This window comes from Cornus florida, unplaced genomic scaffold (genome assembly GCF_030987335.1).
Source record: "Cornus florida cultivar Cherokee Brave unplaced genomic scaffold, ASM3098733v1 CherokeeBrave_3.0.0_Hap2_Chr02, whole genome shotgun sequence".
In the NCBI taxonomy this organism is placed as follows: Eukaryota; Viridiplantae; Streptophyta; class Magnoliopsida; order Cornales; family Cornaceae; genus Cornus; species Cornus florida.
In genome coordinates, this window is record NW_026775572.1 from 16,376,645 (window position 1) to 16,403,411 (window position 26,767).

General features: G+C 34.8%; 5 protein-coding genes across 6 annotated transcripts; 3 read left to right on the plus strand and 2 right to left on the minus strand.

Annotated features, from left to right (window-relative positions):
* The first annotated feature begins 3,192 nt into the window (after positions 1-3,192).
* LOC132293893 (uncharacterized) lies at positions 3,193-4,692 on the plus strand. The gene is made up of 3 exons (XM_059791546.1): positions 3,193-3,411; positions 3,541-3,631; positions 3,705-4,692. Exons 1-3 carry the CDS (start codon positions 3,329-3,331, stop codon positions 4,512-4,514), a joined length of 984 nt encoding a protein of 327 aa, XP_059647529.1. The 5' UTR covers positions 3,193-3,328; the 3' UTR covers positions 4,515-4,692.
* Positions 4,693-5,490: 798 nt separating this feature from the next.
* Positions 5,491-11,102, minus strand: LOC132293892 (uncharacterized). Of its 2 annotated transcripts, none has more exons than XM_059791544.1 (5): positions 10,660-11,095; positions 8,182-8,478; positions 7,860-8,075; positions 7,390-7,518; positions 5,491-6,069 (listed from the first exon to the last, which is right to left on the minus strand). In XM_059791544.1, exons 1-5 carry the CDS (start codon positions 10,930-10,932, stop codon positions 5,860-5,862), a joined length of 1,125 nt encoding a protein of 374 aa, XP_059647527.1. In that variant the 5' UTR covers positions 10,933-11,095; the 3' UTR covers positions 5,491-5,859. The 2 variants fall into 2 exon arrangements, with proteins under 2 accessions (XP_059647527.1, XP_059647528.1); XM_059791545.1 differs by lacking the exon at positions 5,491-6,069 and adding an exon at positions 6,076-6,982 and having other exon boundaries at positions 10,660-11,102.
* Positions 11,103-18,721: 7,619 nt separating this feature from the next.
* LOC132293900 (auxin-induced protein 15A-like) lies at positions 18,722-19,311 on the minus strand. Its single transcript, XM_059791554.1, has one exon. The coding sequence runs from the start codon at positions 19,245-19,247 to the stop codon at positions 18,948-18,950; it is 300 nt and encodes a 99-aa protein (XP_059647537.1). The 5' UTR covers positions 19,248-19,311; the 3' UTR covers positions 18,722-18,947.
* A 2,562-nt stretch (positions 19,312-21,873) lies between these two features.
* LOC132295712 (auxin-induced protein X15-like) lies at positions 21,874-22,179 on the plus strand. Its single transcript, XM_059794003.1, has one exon. The coding sequence runs from the start codon at positions 21,874-21,876 to the stop codon at positions 22,177-22,179; it is 306 nt and encodes a 101-aa protein (XP_059649986.1).
* A 2,432-nt stretch (positions 22,180-24,611) lies between these two features.
* LOC132293905 (auxin-induced protein X15-like) lies at positions 24,612-25,222 on the plus strand. The gene has a single exon (XM_059791559.1). The coding sequence runs from the start codon at positions 24,701-24,703 to the stop codon at positions 24,986-24,988; it is 288 nt and encodes a 95-aa protein (XP_059647542.1). The 5' UTR covers positions 24,612-24,700; the 3' UTR covers positions 24,989-25,222.
* Positions 25,223-26,767: the final 1,545 nt, after the last annotated feature.

A 26,767-nucleotide genomic window follows, 5' to 3' on the forward strand; every position in this document is an offset into this window, starting at 1 on the left:
GAGTATTTAAATATTGTTAGGGCTAAATCATAATAAATGTCCTAATGCATCCAACAACCAAAATTCATATTTTGTAGATATAAATTTTCTAGTCTCACAGAATTTGACAAACACTGCAGATAGGAGGGATTGGATATAAACATTGAAAAATTTAAAACCAAAGCCAGAAAAATTACATCTATAAAATAATGAAAATTTCAAAACAACTTGCATCATTGATCAAATCAACCCACCAGGTTATTTGGAGAATTTAATAACCATAAAATGGCCAAAAGTTAAAACTTGGTTCTACTCAAGGAATAGATCAAAGTAATTAGATTTATTAACTGAAAAAAATATCAAGTAATTGATGTATTATTTATTAAATAAATATGAATGCATCATTTGTATGACAGTGTCTGTTGGTGTTGGGGGCTGAGGAAGAGAAAATAGAGGGAGAGAAAGAAAGAAATTATTATAGGTATGAAGTTAGAAATGTCATTTCATTATTTAAATTAGACAATATGAAAGTCAAAAAGTAAAAATGTCAATTTATTACTATTGGGGTGTCTTTGGTAGATGTATCAAATTTTAAGGGGTGTCATTGTTCCAAAAAAAATAAACTTTCCTTTGAGAATTCTTTTGACAAATTTTAAAGGGTGTTTACGAGTAATTCTAAATCTCTAGTTATACGATATTTTAACAAATATACTTGAATAACCTAATTTTAAACTTGCCTTGGGTTATTAACAAAATACTCTCTTAATTCCAACTTCATCTCATCCGTTACTTTTAATAAAAATTATTTTGAGAAAATATAAGAAATATGTCAAACAACCCCGGATGAGGTTGGGGTCCCCCACCCCAAAACTGTCCGTTGCCGTTCCTAAAAGAACAAACTTATTTTTACGGCAATTAATAGTCTGAACTGTAATTGCTACATGTGACAATGACCTAGGGTTGTTGACAAAATAATGTGCACATACTCTCCATTATCCACTCTTTCATGCTTTTTTTTAGCCCCCTTTTTTTTTAATTAATTATTATTATTATTTTAATTTTTGGCTGGACAAATCACTTTCCTTCCATCAAATTTATGGTTATGGTTACCACACTCGCTGGACACTGATTGAGTACCACCTTATTTATTATGCCTCCCCAACTTATGAGGCCATTTAAACTGCTGAGGGGTTGACATTTGTGCTTCTAAACTTTACTCCAATAGCGCGCGCGCGCACACACACATCAACGTTAATCCATTCATTGCGTGGGTCCCAACTAGATATTTATCAAAGAATATTAGGCATATTGAGATATTTTTATTACTAGATCAATAAAATAAATCTTTTGGCAATCATATAATTAATAATAATAATAAAATATGACCCCTCTTGATAAGCATTATTCTTCATCAAAATATGAAATTTAAATAACTAAAAATCTCTTCAATGAAATCTCCTAAGCAATATTTATTTTAAAATATTTAAGTAATTCGTCCATTCAGCAGACAAATAAATTAAAGGCTCAGTTTGTTTTGTTCTCCTTTTTTTTAGTGTCCATGAGGTTGATTTTGTAGCTCTCCTTACGACCTTTCCATTTAATAATCCCACGTATGGGAAAAGGCAACGCACAATCATATTATAATGTACCAACTAGATTTATTAAACAAAATCCCTTAAAATGGGATTCTCTTTTTCCTTTTGTCAAACCAATATATATTTTCTATACAAATTTATTTTTATTTTTTATTTTTTATTTATTTATTATTTATTTATTTTTCTTATGCATTACTCAAAATGTTTTAATCAAAAAATAGTTTTGCATGCCTTTGTATTAGGTATGATGTGGACAAGGACAAATCTTGATGTAGTGATAAGATTATTTTTTAAAAAGAAAATAATATTTTTACCTTTTTTACCGACAAACGTGAAATTGTATATATCTGACTTCTGAATTTTTAGTGATACTAAATAATGACGACCTTAATCCTTTTAAATTTATTTATGCGTAGAAAAATATGGTTGATACTTGCTAATTAGTAGTCCCCACATGATGATTTGATTCACAACATCAAACAGGCTGTCCTTCTCTTTGACTTGTCAAATTATAATGTTCAGATGAGATATTTGTTTGGTGTTATGTTATTTCCTCGTATCAAAAGATGAGATTATACTTCACAGAATTTAAACAAATATCAACAATGCAATCCCAACCGTCCCATAATCAGCTCGAAAATCATAGACCAATATGATCCTAAAATCTTGGGGAATCAATTTTTTTAATTGTCATGAATGGACGTGGTATGTAATGATTCCTATATGATTACCTTTTGGGAGTTGGAAGCAATTGTTTAGAGTGCACTTCTTTTTATAGCATATTAGAGAATGCATTTTAAGTAATCAAATAGAAATATAATAAGGTATAAGATGAGGTGTAAATATTTTTATTTTATATTTATTAATTAAACAAAAAATTACAATGAAGAACGAGATCCATAAAAATTATGAGATAATTTGGAGATTATATAATCTCGGTCAATTACTGTTACCAAAATAAATATAATTTTTAATGATATGATATCTTGTGATTGATCGTTACATATGATTCATATCACTATAGAGTTATACTTGAATAGCCATATATGCGAACACAAATAAGTATAATTAATTTAGCCTAGGTTTATGCGATCAATTTATATCTTCCAATACCTTTGGAACAAGGGTACATTAGTTAATAACTTGGACAAATATTCAGTAAATTGATTTTTTTTTTTCTTTGGTAGGTACAGCAAATTGAATTTTACTAGGATAAAGAGAAAAAAGGACTATTATTTGGTAGATATATATGTGAAAGAAATGAGTGATATATGCATATATGCTAAAAAAAGTAGGCTAACTAAAAGTGGAAATAATTAAGAAATACATTCACCTGGTCTGAAATGACCTTTCAATCAATATATATTTCGATGGCCTTAGTTATATATATATATATATATATATATATATTTTTTTTTTTTTTCTTTCAAAAAATAAAATAAAAAATAAGCTTTTTTCCAAAAGAAATAAGAGAAAAGAAAATTGCTAATAAAAGAATTAAAGAAAAACAGTTGGAAAGTGTGTTAGCTAGGAGACGCAAGATAGACATGTGTCAGAAATAAATGTGTAACTGCAAATCAGAGATCCATACCTGTTAGATCTTTATTGTGTTTGTGGAAGACAATTTCAACGCCTCCATGAGCCACCACTCTCTCTTCAGCCTAATTTGCCTATAAATACTGTACACAAAAGTCTACAAATTTAAACCACCAAAGCAAAAATAGTACTACTATAACTGTCTTTGACACTCAAATATGGCTGCAAATGTAGAGGTTTTGGATGATGAAGAAAGCCTTCATGTCAGGAATAGAATCCAACCCCTTTCCTCCACACCCATGTAAGTATCTCTGTGTGTGTGTTACACACACACACACACACATATATATACACACACACATATAAGTGATAAGAGTCAATTACAGTAATGTTTAGTACTTCACTCATTCTTTTCCCTTCATGCTAGCAGTTCAGGGCATTGGAAATCTGAGGAAGGAAAGAAGCAAACTCCAATTACATTGAGTGAGAGGCTGGGGTTGGATGAGTTATTTTCCATAAATGTTAGTACATATTTAAATTAAGTTCACACACACGCTTGTATGTATATGTATTGACACTCAAATTGGTGATCAGGTCTGGAGGGCAGCGGTTGGGGAGCTCCTTGGCTCGGCGACTCTTGTTTTCGCCATTGATACCATTGTCATCTCTTCCTTTGAGACTGAAACCAAAACACCTAACCTAGTAATGTCATTCCTAATTGCCCTTACTATTACAATTCTACTTCTAGCTGTGTTTCCTGTTTCCGGTGGCCACATCAACCCCGTCGTCTCCTTTTCCGCCTGCCTTGTCGGCCTAATCTCCGTCACACGCGCCACCATCTACATTCTGGCTCACTGTGCCGGTGGAGTGTTAGGTGCACTAGCAATCAGAGCTGTCGTAAGTGGCACCATTGAACAAACATTTTCACTTGGAGGGTGCACTCTCACTGTCATTGTACCGGGCCCGCATGGGCCCATCGTAACTGGCCTCGAGACGGGCCAGGCCCTCTGGCTCGAGATAATATGTACCTTTATTTTCCTCTTTGCTTCGATATGGATTGCTTTTGATGAACGCCAAGCAAAGGCTCTGGGCCTCGTCACTGTATTCTCGATTATCGGAGTGGTGTTGGGCCTTCTCGTGTTTATCTCAACAACGGTCACAAAAACAAAAGGCTACGCGGGAGCTGGGTTGAACCCGGCACGGTGTTTGGGCCCGGCGATTGTTAGAGGCGGCCACCTCTGGGATGGACATTGGGTCTTTTGGGCTGGGCCTACAATAGCTTGTGTGGCCTTCTATCTGTACACCAAGATCATTCCACGTCAGCACTTCCATGCCAAAGGTTACAAACATGATTTCTTCAATGTTTTGAAAGCTGTGGTTTATTCTGATGGCAATCAAAAGTAGAGAAATGGATTGTGAAGATGAAACCAAATCTCAATGTTGTGTGGGCCAATCTGATGATATAAGGCCCTTGTCCTGTGGAGCTGATGTTTACCGCCCAACATGTTGTATTTTATTATACCTAAATTCTCTATGTATGTTTTTCTGGAATTTATGAAAAATTATATAATATTATAACTGATATTAACAACCAAGAATTAAGTGATATTTTCTCTACTTTTCAAAATGAAGAATTGAAGGTTTGAATACTCGGCCTAAATTAGTCAAACCAGAAAAAAATAAACTGATACAGTTCTTTATATATATATATATACATATTGTTGATAGTTTAATATATATACATGATATGTAATATATTTTTTAGAGTTTAAATTTGTCGATATTTTATTTTATATGTATGTATTATAAAATACTAACAATTTTTTTAGCTGATAAAATGATTGAAACACTAAAATATAAATCAATGACAAATTGCCAATACAAGGGCTGCTCTTAATCCTCTTTAGTTTTTATTAGTCAGTCGTAGCTGCACTATTGTCAAATTTGTGACAACGATCAACCAAAAGAACAACGAAATCTAAATTTTATACGCTTATTGATTGTTCTTAGACTCTGAACCTTATCTGTGTAAGATATTCTTTAATCTCTCTTGTACTGCACAATCAATTGATTAATAGAATATTACACCAAATATTTTATCTATGGAATGTAATTTGTTTATAATCTCAAAGCAATATTATAACACCTATGGTCAGTGTCTCACAAGATATGTGGGACCCCACAACTCTTATAAGACCCGACTTTTGGGTGCCCTTAAGTTTATTACTTTTACTTGTACACTCGTCTTTCGAGACCATGCCTGGAAACTGTTTTGTTACTATCACATAAAAATTCACATGCACATAATTTGCACTACTCTTCCTTGATAAAACAGTGCCATTAAGCAAGAGAATACGCAAACAATTTGGTTTAGCCATGCTTTCTGTTATGGATTAGTGCAGGAAAGGGGCTATTTTCTTGCATTTTCCTTTTCTGTCACAACATATCTTTCATTAAAATTGAAAATCAGGACCTAGGATGGAACTCGAGTTTTAAACATTCTCGGCTTCCGCTAGCTCAATTGTGCGTGAATATATAACATGTTCCAAACTTTTTACACAACTGGAAAAAAATGGGAGTAATTAAAGAATATATCAGCTAGAAAACTGCATATTTTTAAAGCATTTCATTAGCACAATCAAGTTAAGAGCACAGTACACAGTACTTGAAATTATGCTTAGTTATGATTCCTGTATGTATGCCTTCATATACTCTGATTTAGTTCCCTTCATACGGCAAGAGGCTAATCTTATGATGACGTCGGCTGCAGGAGTGTGGAAGAAGAGGCAATCGGATCATGCACAACTGAATTCGTGGAAAATGAGACCGGTTCACCTTCTAATTTCAACATGATACTCCCCAATATTTCTGTCAAAATCTTCTTGAACTCGTCTTCTTTAACGATCTTCCCATCATCAGCATCCAACGTCTTAAGCACATTCGCAGTAACCTTGTCCATCTGTAAATTTTAAAGGTCACTCAAATTTACTAGCTAGTAACAAGACCCTAAGACAGATATGTTTGCATAAATGACACTAATCAAGATAGCCTTATTCACCCAGTGCACTTACTCATTCAGATTAAACAATCAAATAATTTTAAGGGTAAAGTGCATTAAACCCCCCTGAACTATTGGGGTATGTGCAAAAAACCTCCCTGAACTATAAAAGTTGCAAAAAACCCCCCTTGAACTATTTGGGGTATGTGCAAGAAACCCCCCAGAACTATAAAAGTGGCAAAAAACCCCCCTGAACTATTGGGGTATGTGCAATTTACTCCCCTGAACTATAGATTTTTTTTGCAGTTTATCCCATCCGCGCGAATTGATTGACTGAAAGGGACGATGAAGTCGAGGAATTTGTGGCTGGTATCGAAGTGGTAGATGTCGTCTGAGGAGTGTTTGGATAAGCCAAGGAATCTGTTACTGGGATCGATGGGTCTCCTGTTATAACTCCATCATAGCCGTTGCACCACCCGCTAGATCCGTCGGCCATATATATCGCACTTCTCTGCACCGTTGCGTCAGTCTATCGTTGTCACCGCCTTGCCCGCCATTCAGCTCACCTTGCTCGCCGGTCCATTCTACCGTCCATTCCAAACTCGCCGGCCCATTCCGCCATCTCCATAGCCGAGCACATCGTCGTCCTTGTTTCAAGCACACAGTCATCCACAGTTCACCGCCGAGCCTTCTTGAGCTCGCCGCAGCCTCCACTGTTCACGACCGAGTCAATCGAGCTCTCATCATAGCCGAGTCCTCCGCGCACAAGCCGCCATCATCCGAGACCGAGCCATCCCGCCGACCTCGGATTTCTTTGGTCTCTTCTCTTTCTCTCTCTAGCTCTCTGTTTTGGGTTGTGTTGGGTGAAAAACATCTTTTGGCAGAAGAAAAAAAAATGTAAGAAGTGTATAAGTTAAAACGACGCAGTGTGTTATAAGGGTAAACTGGTCTTTCAAAATTTTCGGTGCCGAAAGTTGATGTCATGGGGGTAAATTGCAACAAAATCATAGTTCAGGAAGATTTTTTGTAATTTAGGGGTTTTTTTTTTGCAAATGACCAATAGTTTAAGGGGGTAAATTGCAACAAAATCATAGTTCAGGGGAATTATTTGTAGTTCAGGAGGGTTTCTTGCAAATGACCAATAGTTCAAGGGGGTTTAATGCACTTTACCCTAATTTTAATATGACTGATCATTGCTAGCTTCTTATGCATGAAAATTTGAAATGACAATGCGACTCAAACACAAGATACGAGTCGGTTTAAATCTTGAAAAGAGTATACCTCATCAACTGCTCCCAATGGTGGTAAACCTGCGGATGGGGCCACCACATCCAGTGCCTTGCGCAAATAGTCCTTGGACATTTTCCCGTGGCGATCTCTTGGCACGTCTTTCAATGCTACATCCAGTGTCTGCATTTCAAGATAAGTGGTGATCATAGTTTAATAAATAAAGTACTTTACTATGACGGGAGATAAGACCTAACTTTGACATTATTATGCACAAAGTGGTTGCTAATGTACCCGGATCCATGTTCTCACTAATGCTAGCTCGAGCTATGTAGTAATGAGGATAATAATGTATAATTAATTTACTACATATATCAAATTGTTTAGGATAACTTTTGGATTTCATGCTTGATGAAACTACTCGAAAAAGGTAAAGTCAGAGTCGGTTTATAGGCAGATAACTCAACTAAAATTGTTTCGAGCAAAAGCTTCAACCATAGGAGTCAAATAGCTATATTACTAACCTTGTTCAATTCAAATTTGTTAGATAAGAGTCTTTTGATGCCACTTCCATTAAAGGTGTTCTCACTGTGGGCAACAATTACAGGTTGTTCCTTGAGACGTTGAGCGACACACTCGGCTACTTTCTTAAACTCCACCAAAAATGCCTCCTGAGAGATGGGTTGTCCATGATCAACACCACAAGATAGCAGCACTGGCTCCACGATGTTGTTCATAACCTACTCGAGGCAAAGACCCCAAATAAGTACCGAAGCAGAAAAAAATCTCAATACAACATTAATATTTGACAATGTAATCTTGGAGGAAAATTGTGGTGAGAATTACCCAAGAGTCTGAAGCAGGGGGCATCCCTTGTTCGACGGTGAGTTTTTCTAGAGCCTTGATAATGTAATATTGGAGGGATCCATCAGGCAAGTCTAGTTCTGAAAACAAGGAAGCCATCTCTATTTCAAAACTCGGGCTCCTAATGAACTCCAAGAGGTCTTCGCCATCGATACGAAGGATCACAACAGGGTCTCTCTTCAAACCGGCAGCCATGCCTATTAGAATATCCGAAAGAACTTCTTTGAATTCGGTCTTGCTCACTTTTTTTTGTTTGCCATGGGTGAATTCATTCAAAACCTGCAATATGCCAACAATATGGTACATCATGCACTTGATGTATTTGTGACAAAAAAGTAAAGTCCAAGGGCACACTCAATTTTAATTCAATGAGGCTTGTTGCATGCGCCAAAGACTCATATCGGCTAAAAAAGATGTGGACCAACAGTCAAGTGTGGTCCACGTTAATCAAGGGCATTGAGAGGGATAGATCGAATACAGACCTAACTTCGAATTTTTAAACCAAGCAATAGTCTCACAAAGGAATTACAGAGTATACAAAACATATTTAGGGCTGTGCCTAGAGTAACCCACCAAAAGCCTGCCTACACTAAAATAACAAGGAATATGAAAAATTAGTTTGGTAATTTTTGTTAACAGTCATTTTCTAAACTACTTTAGTTTGGTAATTGCGGTTCTAGTGTGCTAATAATGCATATAATTATTAGTTCGGTACGAGAAAAATTAGTATAAAAGTTATCTTGTTTTTTCAAAAAAAAAAAAAAAAAGTTCACTAGAGAGAAATATTGACGTTGGCAATTGAAATGATGGTGTTTTGAAAATGAGCACTTCCGTGAAGTTTTGTCAAAGGAGGCTCCACTAAATCTGGAAATATTTGGCAACTATTCAATTTTGCATAAAAAGATAAAATTTAAAATTAAATATTATGTTTTTAACAAACGCAACATAAAAGTTGTTTATAGGGAATGTAGGAATTAGTTAAATTTATAATTATCAATAAATTTTTTAGGATTTTCTAATATCCAACTGTTATGTTTTTCAAGTATACCAAAAATCAAAGTAAAGATATAAAACCATCCCTCCCCTTCACACATCATGTTATTTATTTAAATACAGTTTTATTCTACATTAATATTTTATTAAAAGAAATATGGAGATCAATTTACAAATATAGCTCCAAAATTATTTATTTATTCTAGTAGATTCTTCCTTTTAAGAAGATTAGATAAAGCAGCAGAAAAAGTGAAAAAGTCTAATAGGAAAAGAGAAGCAACTTGAAAAAGCAAAGCCCCACAACACCGACAAAGTTGATCGCTGGCGCTGGATGTTTCTGGAGATATATATATATATATATATATATATATATATATATATATTCCATTAACTAGATGCTACCAAGAATAGCCCAGCTCTATCCTTTAAACTTTAATGTCAAAAAGGATGAAGTCATCAATTAAAATGTAATATAAAAGAATGATTATAAGTTAGTACTACTATGCCTAGAATTTGGAGTTCTTTCGGTACTTTGTAACGATAGATCTCATCAAAACTACTCCTACTTAGTAATAAAAATCCTTTCCAATCATAATTGTGTTTTGAAACTAGAAAGTCAATTACACAAGACAAAATAAAAAAAATGCCCAAAAAAAGCAAAGAATTAAATAGTGTATGAATGCAATTTAAACCAAAACAAAAATATTGGCTACTAATTACATTCATGCGGGTCTTCACATATTCGAAAGTCAGCTTGACACTCGACAGTATTTATGTGAAACTTCACGTACATTTAGGCTTTGTTTGATTTATCATAAAATATTTTTTAAAAATTATTCTTCTTATTTTTCGTATTTGAAAGAATCCAAAATGAAAAAATTATTTTTTTTATGTAAATCATTTTACTCCCAAATGACTGAAAATAATTTATCAAAAATATTTCCGTAAGTTATTCTTTACAAGTTATATTGCTCATATAATTATTTGTATTCTTATTGAAATCTTATGTCTTTCTAACAATTAATATTTTTGGGCCTTTTCAATTTAAAATTTTAATTTTTAATATTCTCTCTATATGCTGCATAGTGAGAGGAGAGTGCGAGAGAAAAAGAGGAACACAAATTTGGGTTGGTTGAAGAATAAATTTGGATGAAGAGCATGTTCGATCTGTACAGAATGGGAGAGTAGTGGAGAGAGAAAATAACAAGAAGGAGAGGAAGGTAGCGTAAAGAAATAATGGGATAGTTTAGGGATTACTATTTGAGGACCACCAAAGAGAGAGGATTAACTGTGGGTGCTATTTTCTATTAGTGCAAAATACTGAAGAGTTAATTGTGCACAGAAATTAATTTAAAAAATATTTTACAAACGGATGCCAAACATCAAAAAAATAAAAAATATATTTTACATAAAAATGTTTTGTTTAAAAAATATTATACGTTGAAATATGGAGAAATACGGACAAACCTCAGAATAGATATGATCAGAATCGGGAGAAGAACCCTTGGCAGGCAAGCCGAGAGCAGCACCAATATCAGCGACAGCAGGTTGTAACTCGTTGACAGAGAGGGCACCGTCAAGGTCTGTATCGAGTTCTTGGAACTTATGTTCCACAAACTTACGAAACACCTCCTTGTTCTCAACCAACTCCATTATATCTGAACCGTCTATCACCTCACCATGCCCTTCACTACTTTTCTTCTTCTTCATCATCACACTACTACCACTCTTTCCCTCCATTTTCTACCAATTACCAGTATAGCCTCTTCTTTTTCTTAATTACACACCTTGCTTTTTGGTCCGCCTCTTGTGAACACAGACTGCTAGTGTATTATTATTTGTCTACTCCTCTTTCTGTGGCGTTATGTGATCCCTTTGGTTTAAACACCGAGGAGATAGAGTTGCTTCGTGTTTTTTTAACACAGAGAGAGAGGGACAGGGGTGCTGCTGGCCACAACCTGCTGTGTGGTTGGGACACGTGGGGCGGTTTTAGGGTGGGTACGTGTGAAAGAAAAAGGTCAGATGAAATGAAAGGGGGTGGTGTCTGATTTGCTTTTCTGTACTTTGGACGGCGCGTAACTTTGTCAAACGTGGACATGTCGATGTCGGGTCTAATTTGTGCCAGAGAGGGCGTATTGCGCACGGAATTTGGTAACGTGGCTTAGAGCATCGGAATGCATCATACACCATCTCTATCTATCACGGAATTTGGTAGCGTGGCTTGGAGCATCGGAACGCATCATACACCATCTCCATCTATTTTTTTAAAAATAGAATGCAACATAAGCATTATTTAAATAAAAAATACTTACATGATACTTAATTTTTTTTAATAAAAATTATTCTAGGGTATGTAACGTCAATATCTCATTATTCAAAGGTGAGCCATCACTGGTTACAGTTAAAGATGTTGGGAAAAGGAACCAAAAATTAATAATTAAAATATTAAAATATTATAACAAAATGAATAAATATTATCCATATGATTGTCTAACTGTGGAGAATGAAATAGACAATAATAGGTAGAGACCACTAATGAAGGACTTTAGCAGCATTTAGGGAGCAAGCCACTTTAGAGTGACTGTGTGTGGAGGGGGTCGGTATGCAGTAGCAGTAGATGGCCTTTTTTGTGGGCCATACAATTACTTTTTATGGAGTTATTTGAATACAGGCATTGGACAATTCGCTATTTTTTATTTTTATTTTTATTTATTTATTTATTATTATTTTTTTTTTGTGTAATTGACTATGTGGCTTCTGTCTTGACAGGGTGTGCCTACAATTAAATTAATAAAATAATAATAAATAGAAAATGAGATAATTGAGTTTCACACCATGGAACATATGGATAAAAAAAAATAAAATACCATATTATCACTTTTTTACTTATATGGCACTTTACTTTTTTAAAAATAAATATATAACCTTACATGCCCACATCACTTGCTCTAACATTCACCCATACTAGCCCCCTCTCTCTCTACACATAAATCTAATCTACATTTACCTCGCCCCGACTGCTCTTATAGTCAAGAAAAGAGGGAGTGGGAGGGATGTGTTGCGTCCATCCAAATGGTATTTGGACTCCAAAAAGGTCCATACCTTAGGGGCCGGATTTTGGACCTTCGAATTCTCAATGGGCTGTAAGAAAAGATTCATGGACCAGTCTGAGCTGATTGAGAAGTTGTTTGGGTATCCTGTTCCGACCCTGCTCAATCAAAAGTCAAAACACCTCATATTTTGATTATTAAAGAGAAATTATTAAATAATTCTGATCTATTAAAAATTAAGTGTATCACTTCGTTGGAATCATTGGTCTGGGGTAAGATGTCTAATATTTATAATGTTGGGGTAGTTAAATGTTGAGATACCACCGGTTAACCAATTAATGTGACTTGTGAGATACAACAACTTTTAGGAAACAATTGAATTAGAACGGTTGATTTCGGTTAAATTTAGATTCTCGAATTCAAAAAAACAGTCTTATAAGAATATATTGCAAAGAAAAGATTTCATTAAATTAATTCACCATAGTATCAAATGGACCAGATACATCTAATAATTTCTTTTAAAGAAATTATAACCACCTCTAAAACAATTATACTAATGAACATAACCACCTCTCAACAATTATACTAATGAGGGCTGCTAGCTTTTTTAGGAAACAATCTATTATGTGAACGAAAAGAAAAAAGAAAAAAGAAAAAAAACAAACAGTCATGTGAATATATATCGTGTATGAATTTTGAAATCATTCTTATTTTTCTTTTACACATTAACTAAAACTTAAATTCTATAATTTTAATTCAATTAAAACTCAATCTCATAATATTACTTCAATTAAAACTTAATAATGATGAAAAATAAAGATTCCATCAACATGAGCACACAGATATATAACCATATATATATATATATCTAAAGAGAATTGTACAAAAAGGTAAATAATGTAGGTTATATATATTGTATGGATATATATACAAACGGAAAAAAAATAAAGATGTAAGAATTTTAAATGTTAATTTGGTCCTAAAACGTTAACTTTTTAAAGTTTCATTAAAACAGAAATGATGTATTAATTATACCTTTTATGATTGATTTTTCAACCAATGAGAAGCCACTGTCCTTCTACAGCACATGTGCGATTGATTGCAGCTATGAGTCCCGTTGTACTAATATATTGAGTTCTTCTTGTTCTCAACTTACAATCAATTTTAATGATTCTCATTGGACCTGAAACTCTGGGAGCTCTCCATGGGCTGTAAGAGAAGGGTCCAATAGGCCGAGGACGAAAATAGCTACTAGATTAATAGTCTAGAGGCCGACTGGACTCTCTATGGACCTAAATGGGCCGAACAACAGGCTTCTGAATAAAGCCTAACCCAACTGGTCACCCTGTTTTATGGTCACATTTCTTTTTCACATGCATCCCTCTTCACAGGATTACCTAAACAATCCATATAAATAATAGGATAAATTATACTAATCTTTCTTAAAATTGCAAATTTTACACAGAGTAACATAATGTATTCATTCTTCAAATAGGATTTCAAGGTTAAATATTCCAAAATTAGTGTGTTATAATTATTTTTTAAAAAAAATAAAAAAAACTTTTATTGATATATATACGCAAAATGACTTGTATACATGTAATATATCCACATTTACATCCATAGATTCTAATTTTCTTTCTCTAGTTTTTTTTTTTTTTTTTTTTTTTTTTTTTTTTTTTTTCACTTGACAATGGTTAGTGAGATTAGTAGGTAGAGAGGAAAGGGGAGGGAGGAATTAGAAGTTAGAAACATGAATGGTTCGAACACTGATACTCGTCAACTCGTGAGGTTCGCTCACCACCTGGCGTATAAGACACATCCATTTTCTTTCTCTAGTTGGGTCTTTCAAAAACTAAATTGTTCAGATTTATATATAGAAAATGAGAGAATAGAAATTAGAAATGACGTGCAGTAGTGTTGATAGAGGTATGCACGTGGCCATTGCCGTTAGAAGGAGGTGATGGTGGAGAGAGAAAACAAAGCTATGGGTGTACGAACGAACAATGTAAAATGATTTGATGTTGCACATGGCCACGTCATGGTGACGATGCTTGTGATGGTGTGTGATATGAAAGGGAAGAAACTCAGAAAGTGTTACAACTTTTATAAGGATAACAGTGGACTTCAACGGCGGATCAAGGATTTCTTATTGGGAGTGGGCTAATTTTGGTATAGTGGCTGAGTTGACACGGACTTGATTGGGTGGGCTCATTTTGGCGTCGGTTAATAATATTAATATAGTAATTTTTTTATTTTTGGGTGAGCTACAGTCCACCTAGGTTCACCCTTTTATACACTTTTGGTGGACGTCACTAATGAGAAATGTCATTGCAAGTAAGAACGGAGCTAGGGTTGAAAAGTAAAGGGCTTAAAATAATAAAAAAATGTAAAGATGAAGACAATAATTTTTATAATAAAGATATGTTATATATATTTAAAAATAGACATAAAATACAATATTTTTTAGGGGATAAAAATTAAAAATTACCTGTAAAAAGAGTTTTCTTATTTTAGAGAGATTCTACTCATTCTACCTATTCTATTCATTGATTTTTTTATCTATATTTGTTCAAAAATATGCAAAATTATTGGGCTGATAGGAAGAGGAAGAGTAGTATTATAGATTGGGCTGAGTAGTACTATGGATTGTGCTGGTAGTAAGAGGAAGAGAAATAATAATACTAAAAATTAATTACATATGAACTGAGTTGATAAGAATAGCAGAACTATTTTTTTTAAAAAAAATTGAACCTGGGCTATTGCTCAGGTTAACCTATTAAAAGCTCCATCTGTCACATAAGCCTTCTCAACAGGTGTCGCTTTCACGCTCTGAGCGCGTTTCTGCTTTTATACTACACGCGCGCTTTCGCTCAAATTCTCACTACTTATAACTTCATTATGCCGTTTTCGAATTCGCTCCCGCTCTCGAATTCGCTCCAGCTCTCGAATTTGCTCTCGCTTAAATTTTCACTGTTTATGACTTAATTATGTTACTCTCGAATTCGTTCTCGCTTTATGTGACTTTGTCGATGATTGCAATAAATAAAAATTATGTAATTAGAGCACATCTTAAAAAAGATCATTCCACTTATCATTTATTAAACAAACAAAAAATATGAATAATTACTTATCTAAATAATACTATCTAGTACCTCCGTTCTAAATTAGATGTCCTGTTTGGGGAACCGTGACTGAATCACAGTCCCCAAATATGACATTTTTTTTTTGAATCAGAGAGAGTACTATTAAGTCACAGTTTTCAAAAAAAATATTTTTTAAAAAACGGAGTAAAAACCAGTTTTCAAAATGGATATTTAAAAAAAAAAAAAAGCGAGACGGGTACCTATTGTTCATGTGGTGGGTCCTAAGCTTGCATAAGGCATGTTCCTTGTCCTTGCAGTATTATTAGTTCAAGGATTGTATTTGTGACCAACTAGACCCGCCCCAATTTGGATTGAAGGCCCCATCTGGCAGCTATAATTTTGTCATTCGCCCCCTGTTTTTCACACACCTCACAACTCCTCCACATGCTCTTGACGTCAATGGCCCCAGTGACTCTTTTCTCTAGATACCCAAATATTATCAACATTCCTTTCTTTTCCATCTTATAAAATGCATACACTTAATTGGTCGTTTTTTATTTTTATTTTTAATTTATTTTTAATCTACTTTTGGTAAGTCTATGACAAGTACTAAACCTTAAATTGAGTGGTTAATTTTAATGGTATCATCCTATTCGTACAGGGGCGTTTTGAAAACTATGAACGATTATGTGGTCCTAGTACAGAGCAGACCGGAAATAGAAGAGCAATAGAAGAGCTATACGGTTCAAATTTCTAAACGAGGCCAGCATCCTTTATTTGATCAGAAATGTGAACTTCATAATGTCTGTGTCAGAAAAAAAAGATTTGTGTCCTATCCACTGGGCTTGGAAGTTGGAACAGGTTGTGCCAAAAATATCACTTACTACATTGGAGCTACAAATAAAAGATCATGTTGCTACCTCAATACAATATCACTTATTTTGTTTAAGAAAATAAAATGCAGTAATTGAGTAGGTTATGGAACAATTTTCTGTTCATCTTTATTGCTTTTACAAAGTAGTGTTCACACTGCACATTAATTTCAACACGCACACATATATATACAAAGGCTTCTTGATTGTACTGTCATTACCATTTATTTAGTTTATGAATTTATCAGCTCTGTAATCTTGATTCGTTAGCGGTTACATGTATCAGACACAAACCATCATGTGAGTTTTTTTTTTTTTTTTTTTCAAGGTAATCTGTGCAATGTTGCCTATTAGCAGAAGCTAGAAGAAAATAATTAGAAAATAATGACTATTTTATTTTGAAACTAATGAGATCGATATTTACAGGATGATACAAAATTGGTTGAGGATTTGATTCTAGCTCTAGCTAAGAAATATATGGAAACAACTTATGTAGTTGCGCTTTCATCAATGGTCACTCAAATGAGAAGTGACACTTAAGAAGGTGGCCTTGCTGCAAGGGATTATAAGACCACCCATTGGAGTATCGTATCCATATTCTTCCTCGGCCTTCCTCAAAAGGTCTTGAAACATAGGGTGCCTCAAGTAGGATATTGGAACCACGAATCGGTTCTTCTGGCTCTCTCCAACATACACTGCAAAGTGGCCCTTCGGGACATCAGGAGACGAGGACTGGCGGTTGTTTGTAGACATTGGTCGAAGAATTTGCTTGGCTTGGTGAACGATTGCTGCCAAACGAATCCCCATTAGCTTTTTTTTTTTTTTACCTAGTAGAGAGTATAAGCTTTTTTTAGTTATAATGCTGGTGCAAAAGTGATGAAGCTGGTGGTTCAAGTATGTGTGCTTATATAGAGTGTGGTGGAGTGTATGGGCTTGTTTTGTGCTGAGCAACATGGACATGTACAATAATTTGGTACCTACCCTATAAGGTGGGACCAACTTACACCCAAACAGACACTTAGCTAGGCCACTACTTGAATTCATGGCAGATCTCATCACACTCTCCAACTTGTTAGAGGGATTCATGTGAAATTACTAATGACTGCCCATGGTTTTGAGCAGACAACTAAGTAAACCTTCAGGCTGCAAATTGTTTAATTTATCCTGCTGCTCTTCTCGTGGTGATATTTATATATGTTGTTATATCCAAAAAGCATTATTGCACATGCCAAATAGCCTTTTGTTCACTCAACTGTAATGACTCTCTGTGTGTATGTGCGTGTGTGAACATGCCCTCATTCATTAGCTAGCCAAAGTTGCTGACTAGAGCATGAAAATTGCAGACCCTGATAAGGATGACAGTGTTGGGATGGTATTGACTTCTATCAATGCACCGAATAGCTACAGCCTTCATTGTCCATCATGAGCCCCTCATTTGATATCAAACAGTGAAACTTTGAATTGGTCCAATACTTTTGCTCTCACAAATACTGAACCATGTTATAGAAGATTTACAGTTGACTAAAAACAATGCCAATCATTCTAAATTGGGATTGGTCGATTTCCTTCGGCTTTTTTGGTTGGCATTCCATTTTTTTTGAAAATAGGATGGCCTTTTCATGCATTAGTTGTCCCAGTATAGTACTTCTATCTCTAACATTGGCATTACGACGTATGTATCCGAAAAACAGTAATCTGTAAGACCGCAACTAATACTAGACACCTAAAAGCTGTATTTAATGAGCCGATAGAATAGAGGATTTCAATGTAGGGACTTATCATGTTCTTGAAACAATGTCTGTAGCCTACCAAGGACTACAATGAGACAAAATCTATGTACAAGACCTGGCATTGGACTTCACAGTTACATAAATTTTTATGCTTGTTCAAGCTTTTTATCTGATTAACATCATTATAAGATTTAAACCTAAGCAATCAACATCTATCACTGAATCCACTTAAGTCCAACCAGGGTCTACAAAAGATGTTCAAACCAGGAGTAACCGGAAATGGCCTAATAGTCACCATCTTACTGACTCATCAATGGCTCTGTCCCATATAACAGGCCTTGATCTTCAGTAAATTTACAGGTACCTTAAATCTAATTCATGGAACCATTGAATTGTTAGTTTAGTGAAAAGACCTCTAGCAATAACTAGTAGATAGTAGTATTGTACGGTACCTTTCTTGGCTGTGACCCATATGTTCAAGCTCTTACTGATTTTTGGGCAACTTTGTCTATATTCCCCAAAAGCATTCACTCTTTTCAACCAAATTTTTTATTGATAAGTATTTATGAGTTCTGATGAGACTTCATGCTAGGAACTTGCTTTTGATGATACCATGGTTGAAGTTTGGAAATTATTTCAAGTTTAGCTTTGCTATAATTATCTCTTTTTTTCTCAAGCTTTCTGAGCTTTATCTACCTGACTTCTCTACCATCAATGTCCAAGAGCAACAATGATTATCTCCAGAGGACATTTATACACAATTCATTCTAAATTCAGTAATACAGCTCAAATTTAGGTCATAAAGTAGGAAACTTTACATTGAAAATTTTATTTACAAATGGGATATTGTGAAACATAATCTGGGTTGGATTTGATAGTAACCCATGTTACGTACAAAATTGAAGAGACTGGCTTGACTGTCTCAAATTATGTCGTCGTTGAATTGGAAGGCAAAAAAATCACCAATGACATACACACAGAGGAACAATCAAAAGGCAAGAGTACGGTCTCTGTCATTTATGAAGAGTTTAATAGAGAACTGAGACTAATAAAGTAGTCTTCACTGCATGGAATTGTCAGACCTCCCATCGGATGGTCAAATCCAAATTCTTCTTCAGCCTGATGTAGCAAGTTTCGGAATAAAGGATGGTTCAAGTAAGATATTGGAATGACAAACCGCTTATGAGCTTCTCCAACATAAACTGCGAAATGGCCTTTTGGAACATCACTAGTGGCAGAAACTGTTCCACTTCTTGGCGAAAGAGTGCGTTGGAGCTTTTGTTTGGCTTGAGCTATCGCCATCAATCGGATGCCCATCTTTAGAAGAGATGTTAACAGACCTTAAAAGGTTGTTCAAATGAAGGGAAGCTATACAATATTATGGAAAGGAAGACTTGGTTGAAATGGGATGTAAATAATAACCAAGTATATATAGAGACACTTGGTCCTCTGAAAATGAAAGAACAGTAAGTACTAAAAAGAAATAGATAGAATTGAGAAACATGACTGCTTCAGAAACTATATTAGGATCACATGGTTTGCCTTATCCAGTCTAGGACATACTGCCCTACTACTTTAGAGAACTGACAAAGAGAGATGCAACTTGAGAAGTTATATATGGATATCACATTGCTTTAACTAATAAAGCACTAGACTTTTTGATGTATGGCATTTTCTTGACAACAAAGACCCTTCTCAATAGAAAATGAAATTAAGAATCATATTCATTGATTACAGGAGCAATGAACTTAGACTAGTCCTAGTCTATAGTATCCTTTGTGCCAACTTACCAGCCAACCTCAGTGGGTCATTATGATGACCCAAGGTTCCAAAACTACCAACAATTTAAACAAAATTTAAGGGCTCATCTGCATATTGCTTGTTCAACTCAGGTCGGCTCAATTAGGATTTTAGCAACCTCTTGACTTGGTCTTTTGATACTTGTCACGTTAGGTAGCTGAGTCTAGCCACAACCAATTTACTTGTTTTAATATATTCGTCACATGGAAGAGTTTTGTGCTTCTACTGCATTTTCTTTATGTAATAATTTTTTCTGATTTATGAATGCAAATTGTTCTGACAAAAGCTTGCAATACAAATGGTCCAACAAGGTATCTAGACCACTTGAAAGTTTAAGGCAGACAATAGAGTTGCTTCACAAAATGATGGTCTTCAGAATAGAAAATATCACCATCCATGATTCTTACGCTTGCTATAACTTTTTACTAAATGGTATAAAGTTTGGTGGATTCTTTACGTATGAAGATATTTCTCAGGAAAAACTAGGATATGTTTCTATCTGAAATATGACTTCAGAACTGCACAAGATGTTGATTGAATGTGATTTATGAGGTGCATTTTGATAAAGGTACAATGAACATTTTGGTTGTAAGATATTTCATTGCAAGACAAGTCATTTGGAATTAATGTCTTACAATGACATGTATTCCCAAGGTGCAAGACATGTCATTTGGAATGTGGCTGATACATTGGATGTGCATTTACATGATCTGGTGGGAATGTTCACATGCTGATTGTAGGGATTATGATGGTTTTATTGTGTATGAAGATCTACTCTCTGGTTTTTTTCTTTCTAAAGGGTTGGTTTGCTTGTTCTTTTGCTGGCTTTTCTTTTCTTTTAGTGTAACTAGCAATTTTTTCGGGAATAGGATTTCTTAATTCCCTGTTCTACGTATCTTTGGTTGGTTGTTAATAAAATGATGCTTAGGAAAAAAAAAGGAAAAAAAGGTACAATGACCTTTTGTGGTCAAGTATGTACCATAATTTTTATAAGACTGTTATGCTTTCAAAATGGTACCTAAAAAGCCAGTGATCAAAAGAGCTCTTTGTGTGTCTAACATTTTGATACCTGAAAACTAAACTTTTGAATATATTAGCGACTGAATCTGAGTGGCGGAAGAACACATCAAGGGGTCCTTTGGGAGAATTAATAAGTGCATAGTGCTGCATACCAACTAAGCTAGAATGCAGCCACTTTATCAATACTAATCATTTAGGCTTCCTTAAGGTTACTGCACTCTGAGATGGGTAATGTGACCTTGGAGAGCATGATGAGGTTGGTCAAGCAATTCAATGGTGTGAAGTCAATGCTCATTGAGATCCTTTTTGAGAAATGATGAGATAGTTGATCTGTAATTACACAATGAAAATCATTCTCCAATGTATGGCTTACTGGTCTTGTATTCTGGTCAATTTGGATCATATTATCAGCATTATAGAACATCATATGGCTGGTTGGTACACTGCTTCTAGTCAACCTTTCATGCTTGCATATTAGGCCAAGTTCATATAATCACCAAATCTCACTTTCAGTGTCAAGAAATTCATCGGAAAAAAAACATCTAATTAATTTGTCCTTCCCCATTCTCGTGTCATGACACAGGCAGTTCTGGTGACCTTTGTGTCTATTTGACCACAAGCCTAAACAAATGTTAAGGGAGCAACTTACAATGCATGTGCAAGATGCATTCTGTGTGTTAGATACTACTTTTTAGTCTTCAAGCCAAATGCTTTGCTGGATATATGTTATACTGTTATAATCATCAGAAAACAATCATAGACGAGTATTTTGAGTAGACCTAGCTCCTTTGTTTGCACTTCTAAGGTGGTAGGCCATGAAAAATCTTGAAGATGCATTACAGCACAAAATCTATCAGATTCTAAAAACTTTTTTTTGGGAGGCATAACCATGTGATACCACACGCCATACCTCATTGGTATGTCCTCCAATGGACCTCATTGCAGTCATGTCTTCATTAATCACTCCAACTGAGAATGCTGCCATATGCAAAGTGCTCTATATATACCTACCTATTCGAACATTAACCAACCCACCATCAAAGCTTCTCTTGTTTTGCACCTCTCCTAGAGATCAACTCTATCCTTGCTATTACTTTTCCAAGAAAAACAGTTCACAAAAATCATGGGGATCCGCTTGCCGGGAATTTTTCATGCTAAGCAAGCCATCCGACGAGTTCTCTCAACTCCAATGGCTAAAGATGTGCCCAAGGGGCACTTCAGTGTCTATGTTGGAGAAACTGAGAAGAAGCGATTTGTTGTACCGATTTCATATTTGAAGCATCCTTCATTCCAGGACCTACTTAGGCAGGCTGAAGAAGAGTTTGGCTTTGATCATCCAATGGGTGGTCTTACAATACCATGCAGAGAAGAAATCTTCATTAATCTCACCTGCAATTTGAATTGCGGAGAAAGATGGCAAAAACGCTAGCCCAAAAGGATAGGAGAATGTATTAGCTAGGTCAATTATTTATTGTAAAATCAACATAAAGTTCTGCATATTTTCTGGAATTATTTTGGGAGTTGAATTTCTTCATGTACATGTTCTTTATGTTTTTTTTTTTAATTTTATTTTATGAAAAAGCTTTTTAAATACTCATTAATCTACAGTTCCTCATATTATCTATTTAGTATCAGTAACCAAAGCAAATCTTTAATGACAATTCACTCTGCGAAAGTTAAGATGAATCAATGTTAAGAATGTGTTGTAAACATGGTGAATAATTTGTTACTACCCCTTTTGGTCTTCCCAAATCACCCATCGCGTCAAGATAATTTACTCAATAAGAGGCATCATGAGTCCTTTATTTACCCAATTTTCTTTTGAAGGATTAGGTTTGCTGAAGGCAATGAACAAAAATACTTGGTCCTTTCAGTAAACATCTGAAAAATGCTAATCATTCAGTGTAAAATTTGGCATATCAGCACACTCTGCATCAAAAAAGTATCCTCTGAATTAGTTATGCTTCTTTACTGCAACTGAGATTGATCTGTCATTTCCTAGAAGTTATCTCATTCCTTAAAAATAGCATTTTGGTACAATTCACATGGACTTCATGAGGTTTGTCTTCCAAGTGAATGTATTTTTCAGTTCAAATTGTACCTAAAATGTCACCTCCTTTTTCTTTTTTTACTATCCCCTTTAGTCCACACAAATCACCCACGGCATCAGTCCTTCATTTACCCAAATTTTCTTTTGTAGGATTAAGTTTGCTGAATGCGATGAACAAATACTTGGTCCTTTCAGTTAAAATCTGAAAATTTGGCGTATATGCACCCTGTGTTAGCATGGATCAATCTTCTGAAGTAGTTACTGCAACTGAGAGTGATCAGTCATTTCCTAGAAGTTATCTCATTCCTTCAAATAACATTGTGGTTAGTTCAAACTAGTGAACACTTGTAGGTCACAATTCACATGAAGGTCACGAGGTTTGTCTTGCAAGCGGATGAATTTTTCGGTTCAGGCCATGCTATAAGTGTAGATCTTTAGCTGTAACACACCTTTTGATTCTGTACTTTAATGATTTATACATAAAGTTAATACCAAATCAGAATTGTTTGGGTTGGTTGCAGGAACCCCATCAGTCCAGTTCAATGCTTCTAACTACCACTATTGATTGGCATGATGAGGAAAAAGTATTGCTCAGATTTTTAATTTTTTTTTTATGTTTTTCAAAGTGTTTCTGCAGATGCTAATTTCACTTAATGCTTAAACTACATGTTATGTCAGGGATTATATACAAAATGTCATACTAAATGAGAAGAATTAGGTGTTAAGCATGTCTTTGATCGTACAGGTAAGATATTACTGTGCTTAAAATCAACAGGAGGCTAACCACTACCCTTATCTCTTTAATTCAAGGAGGGATCTCCGTAGGCCATGCTATCACAAGTGGTAGCCTGGTAGGGCATGATGTTCTTCAACAAATATACATTACAAAGTCTTTATGATAGAAAGTATTGACGATGTGTGACTCGAGACGTACAATCCCATGTGATCCTTCATGTTCTAAAATATTATCTTCATAGAAAAAAATCTTGGTTGGAGTCTATGCGTATCAACAGATTTATTTACAGTCTCACATTTGTAGTAAATGGTATCTTTTCATCCACAAGTGTATACTTTTATTTTGCTTAATTTTAAGGTCTTCAATGATGATCATTTGATTATGCAACTCAATGGTCCATAGTTCTACATTTCAGCCATTAAGACCTTTCTTAGATATAATGAGATAGTTGATCTGTAATTCACATTTCCATACAAAATGAAATACTTTGATTGAATATGAAAAACTTCTTCTCAAATGTGTTACAATTATAAGCATCGCAGAACATCACATGCCAAGGTATTTTCATGCATGCTTCTAGTCAACCTATAATCCTCAGTATTAATATTAACAGGCTCATTTGGTCACCAACACTTGTATGCAAAAAGGAACAACATCACATGATCTGCTAAATTGGACCAACTAGTGTTCAGAAGTGTCATAGTACAGGTAGTACTGGTGACCTTTGTGGCTTTGTGTTTATTTGACCATGAGTTTCAACAAATTTGAGACACAGCTACTAATATAGTTTGCTTAATGAATTAATGAGATTTATTTTGTGTTATACCTTACTCTTAAGTCTTCAAACCAAATGATATATTGGATATACATCATAATCAAGAAGCCCCACACACACAAATTTTTAGTAGGGCTGCAGTATTGGCACTTATGAAGTGGTAATCCATGAGACCATAACCATGTGATAACAATGTGCTACCTCATGGCACATGTCTTTCAATATTGTGCCACAGTGAAGTAATTTATTCAGTACTCACTCCATATCAGAATGCTTATATATATGTCATAACATTAGTAATCCACCATCAGAGCTTCTCTTGTTTTGTACAAGCCCTAGAGATCAACTACTTGCAGATACTCTTCCTAGAAAAACAGTTCATAAATATCATGGGTATCCGCTTGCCAGGAATTGTTCATGCTAAGCAAGCTATTAGAAGGGTTCTCTCATCTCCAGCAGCTACAGATGTGCCCAAGGGCCACTTTGCCATTTATGTTGGAGAAACTGAAAAGAAGCGATTTGTTGTTCCGATTTCATGTTTGAAGCACCCTTCATTCCAGAACCTGCTAAACCAGGCTGAAGAGGAGTTTGGGTTTGATCATCCAATGGGTGATCTTACAATACCATGCAATGAAGAAACCTTCATTGATCTGACCTGCAGTTTGAGTTTCTCATAAGCAAGAAGAAAGATGCCAAAATGATGATTCACCAAATAGGAACAATCTTACACCATTGACTCAATAACAAACCTTTTGAAATAGGAGAGTAAATGAGTTTGGTTCTTGGTAAAGCCAATGTAAAGTCATGTACTATTATTTTTCCCCTTGAATCATTCCGGGATTCGAATGTTTTTGTGTCAATTGAATAACATGACATTTTTTGGGGTTATTATTAATGGAATAGCTCTTTCAATAAACATGCTATTAATGAATAGTCCCTTAATGTTATCTATTTGGTACCATCAATATGAATATGCACTGGAACTTTAGTTACTTTATAAGTTAAAATGAACCAGTCATAAGAAGTGATATTAAGCTGGTGATCACTTCATTACTCTGCCTTTGGTCCAATCAAACCAATCATGCCTTCCAAACTATTTTTTTCAAATAAAAGGCTCAAAATTCATTAGTCCTTCATTTACCCAATTTTGATGAAAGATTCAATTTGCTAAAGGTTTTGTCTGATACAGGGTGCATCCATTTAACATCGAAAAATGCTACTATTCCAGTGTAAAGTTCGGATTGTCTGCTCTCGGCATTAATATGGAACAAGAAACCCCTGAAATGATTATGCTTATACAACCAAGATTGGCCAGTCATTTACTAATCAGTTTAACATACTTTTTCAAAATAGCATTATGGTAAGTTCAATTAGGGTGGGTAGAAATGAGGACTACTTGTAGGTCACAAGTCACATGGACTTCACGGGGTTTTGTCTTTCAAGTTGATGCTTTTTTCGCTTCAGGACATGCTATAATTGTAGATTTCTAGCTGTAACATAACTTTGAATCCTCTAGTTTTCTTGTGTATACACATAGAGATAATATCCAATCAATGCTTGATTGCCTTGCGGTTTGAACTTTGAACCCCAACCTTTACAGCTCAATGTTCTCAACTACCACTTGCCTTTTGATGCTTATTACAACCAAAAAAAGAAAAAGAAGAAAAAAAATGACACGCTTTTATGACTTTTCAAATTTAGTAACTTTTAATTTTATCTCAATTACCGGTTTAAAACTCCAGTCAGAAAAAAAGGACTGTATAGGTTTTATTTTGAGTTTTTCATGGTGTTCCAACTGATACTAATCCCACTTTAATGTTTAAATACATGTTAATGCCTATATATTGTAACGACCCAAATGGATACCAAAATAATAATAAAATTTTATAAAAATTTCGACATGACCTCCGCAGAAAATGTCTCTAAACAACCTGTTGAAATACAAAAAAATAAATACAATGGCCTCACTGGGCCTTAAATCTAACATATCATATCCCAACACAATATACATATATTATATCACATCTCCAAAGTGACTACATACATACAAAATCCCATTCCTCCATCTCATCCAACAAGGAACATCCTTTGGTTACATCAAGTTACAGTCCAAAAAAAACGTAGTGAGAATTTAAAAGTCCATGACTTACAACATTATACTAATTAAACTAAAGTTTTACGAGTTAGTTAATATTACATTTACAAAATATTAGAGAGTTTTAATGCAAAAGATAGTAAAAAAAAATATATATATAAAATAGGTTTCCGTGCTCGTCAAAAATCGTGGTGGATCGTCGTCCGCCACCTCTTTTCCATGTCTTGAAAAATGTTAGAAATAATGGGGTGAGCATAAGCTCAGTAGGAAGTGTCTAAGACACACTTCTTATATCTCCGTGAATCCATACAATGAATAGATAAAAAAAGTGAAAGGGATCATGCTATAAGGAAACACACAC

Bases quoted from the DNA above. Each gene is read 5' to 3' on its own strand.
- LOC132295712 (XM_059794003.1), top strand. From the start codon at position 21,874: ATGGGGATCCGCTTGCCGGGAATTTTTCATGCTAAGCAAGCCATCCGA.
- LOC132293892 (XM_059791544.1), bottom strand. From the start codon at position 10,932: ATGGAGGGAAAGAGTGGTAGTAGTGTGATGATGAAGAAGAAGAAAAGT. The intron at 8,479-10,659 runs GTTTGTCCGTAT...GGCATATTGCAG, and splicing joins CTGATCATATCTATTCTGAG to GTTTTGAATGAATTCACCCA. The intron at 8,076-8,181 runs GTAATTCTCACC...TGCCTCGAGTAG, and splicing joins CCCCTGCTTCAGACTCTTGG to GTTATGAACAACATCGTGGA.
- LOC132293900 (XM_059791554.1), bottom strand. From the start codon at position 19,247: ATGGGCATCCGATTGATGGCGATAGCTCAAGCCAAACAAAAGCTCCAA.
- LOC132293893 (XM_059791546.1), top strand. From the start codon at position 3,329: ATGGCTGCAAATGTAGAGGTTTTGGATGATGAAGAAAGCCTTCATGTC. The intron at 3,412-3,540 runs GTAAGTATCTCT...TCATGCTAGCAG, and splicing joins CCCCTTTCCTCCACACCCAT to TTCAGGGCATTGGAAATCTG. The intron at 3,632-3,704 runs GTTAGTACATAT...ATTGGTGATCAG, and splicing joins ATGAGTTATTTTCCATAAAT to GTCTGGAGGGCAGCGGTTGG.
- LOC132293905 (XM_059791559.1), top strand. From the start codon at position 24,701: ATGGGTATCCGCTTGCCAGGAATTGTTCATGCTAAGCAAGCTATTAGA.